The 2613-nt window shown below is 39.6% G+C and overlaps 1 protein-coding gene across 1 annotated transcript in view; it reads right to left on the bottom strand.

The window, feature by feature from the left end:
• The window catches only part of LOC138026993 (neuroglobin-like), a 13815-nt gene extending 12072 nt beyond the window's left edge, over positions 1-1743 (bottom strand). The window contains exon 1 of the mRNA XM_068874478.1: positions 1274-1743. Coding sequence (XP_068730579.1) covers positions 1274-1395 — 122 coding nt within the window. The 5' untranslated portion in view covers positions 1396-1743. The remainder of the gene's footprint in view (positions 1-1273) is intronic.
• Positions 1744-2613: the final 870 nt, after the last annotated feature.

Raw genomic sequence — 2613 nt, forward strand, 5'->3', positions numbered from 1 at the left:
CCATCATTAGTAATAATTCATCAGTGATAATTCTGTGGGTAATTTGTCAAGAAACCCAGTTTTATATAATCGCTATGTTTTTTTTGTTTTGTTTTTTTTTGTATATTCTCTCAAATTGTAAGGGTTGTAGGGTGACAAGACAAAGAAATTAATTTATTTTCTCGCAAACAATCTCTAAGGCTTCGAATTTCCTCATGCGGCTCAGATTCTGAAGCGAAAACAAGTAGACACGCTTCGCTCAAACACCGTAAAATCGACAAAAGGCATTGAGGCAACCAGATGGTTTTCGCGTTCAAGTGGAACGGCGGCTTTATCGAAAAAACTGCCGAAATGGGGAATTTTACAGTTCAACTTGCAAAGTCTAGTTAAACTTGGAAAGTCGTAAAATGGTCGACTGGGAAAAAAATGGACAACTCTTTCTTTGCTTTCGAACTCCTATTTAACCCATGCAAAAATATGACGCAAGTTATTTCACTTGCCCAACTTGCTTATGTGTAAAACATAATTATGTAATAATCTCAGTGGGCATCAGACCACAATCTGACTCCAATCATGAAAGGATGTCTGCGAAAACTAAGCGGCTTTTCTATTTGAGCCGCCGTGAGTGATAATCGTCCTCAGCCCCTCTGTATAGGCTTTTTATTGTGTTGTGTGAAGTAAATTGTTTGCGAGCGTGTCAACGGTTATCAGATATTTAGTGTCAGCTGCAGTTGTTTAAGTATGCGTTGATCTATGATTTCACCAATTTGCCTTTCGACTTAAAAAAAAATATTTGTCTCGAGTCCATAACCATTAAACGTTAGCTCTTGGTGGTGTTTGTACAATGCTTAGACTGTAGAGCCTGTCGGATAAGACATGCATGAATAAAATTAGAAAATTTATTCTTCTTCGCCCTGCCGACTCCACAGTATTGAAACCCGCTTGTTTAGAAAGCACAAGATAACTGCGACTTAAGCAAACGCAGTAAGGGAGTCTAGTTTTCATTGAAGTGAACAGAAGATTCTGATTTCTCCGAGCAACCGATACATTTCGCTTCTCCTTTGCCGTCCTTACTTGGAGAGGTTTTTTACGGTGTATCAGTCTCAGTTCCTCTCTTCAGCTTACATTTCAGCGAATTCAGTTTACCTCCGAAAGTCGATTTCTTTAGAACCACTTACTAGTAGTATAAACACAAATTTTAAGTCCTCATACTTTTCTCTTTTTTTGATAGAATAGCTATTTACTCGCCTTAAAACAAGAAAGTAAAATCAGTCGGCTATCATGCAGATCTTACCGTAAGTAAAACTCCACCCCTACATGTTCCAAGTCTTGTGCCTCTTTAACCAATGTCCACGTTTCTTGTACTGAAGTAATCTGCTCTTTAACTAGGTAACCAGAATCGCCTTCTACTGCCATCGGTCCGTTCTCATCTGCTGTCTGATTATGGCTTTCAGCTATGCTATGACCGGGAATTTTTCACGGTTTTTTTTCTTCCGACGCAGGACGCTTTACAGAAATAGTGGCATCTGCAGGTTTAGGTTTGATCCTGATGGCTTTACTTCCAGTGCATCCCATTTTATGAGAGTTTGGACGACGTGCGAGCCAGAGAGCCATGCGAGTCATGCGAACCATGACTGCGAGTCATGCGAGCCATGAATACGATTCATGTGAGCCAAGATGGCAAGTCAACATGCGAATCACACAGTTATTGAAAGCTAACCGTTTACAAATGGGTGCTTAGACTTAATAAATGTTTATCAGCGCTATTTGAAACGGGGTGCTTAGACTTAAATGTGAAATTCGCAGCCCTATCTTATGACGCAATACCTTAAAAAAGCAAGCCGGCGGCTGAAACCAATAATGACTATAAACAGAAAAGGTCAAACCGAAGTGCTTTTACCATTTCAAATTTCTTGAGTGGTATTGTCTCTACCACTGCAGGGTGTTTTGCCTTATCATGCAAATTAAAGATTCTCAACCTGGTTGAAAATGGGTTGCGAAATATCCTATTCAAGAACCATTCCCCGGCAGGACCAGAAGCTATGGTGTTCTATCCTCGCCAAAAATCAACTTTGCAAAGCAACATTCAACTTAGGCCTACTCTGGGACCTTACCTCGCCGCGAGATTGTGCGAGCTAATGCGAGTTAAGGCGAGTTAAGGCGAGATAAGGAAAAATTGAGCTCGCCTATCAGTTGCGAGTTTGTGCGAGTTAAGAGAAAATGATCAACCTATTGCTGAGGTGATAAGGGTTAAAACATATAATGTGCTTTATTAACATACAGTCATATAAAGATGCCTTGCAAGGCTTTGTATGTCTTATGTATATATCCCTAACAGTCTCCATGTTGCCCAATTACAAAATAAAAAATTAAACAAAAAACTTCAGATGAGCTCCAAAGTTGACTGAAGCCAAATCTTATTTAAAGTAAGTAATTGAATTTTTTTCCCTAATTGGACAAGTTGAATATGGAGTCGTGGGCCTGGTTGTTCAAACGTTGGATAATTATCGCTATTCAACGGATACATCACTATACAGCCGATAAGTATTGGGGAAACTAATTGCATTATCCACTGTATAGAGATTGATCCGTTGGATAGCACTATCCAGCCTTTGAATAACCGAGGCCTGTTCT

This window comes from Montipora capricornis, chromosome 12 (genome assembly GCF_036669925.1).
Source record: "Montipora capricornis isolate CH-2021 chromosome 12, ASM3666992v2, whole genome shotgun sequence".
In the NCBI taxonomy this organism is placed as follows: domain Eukaryota; kingdom Metazoa; phylum Cnidaria; class Anthozoa; order Scleractinia; family Acroporidae; genus Montipora; species Montipora capricornis.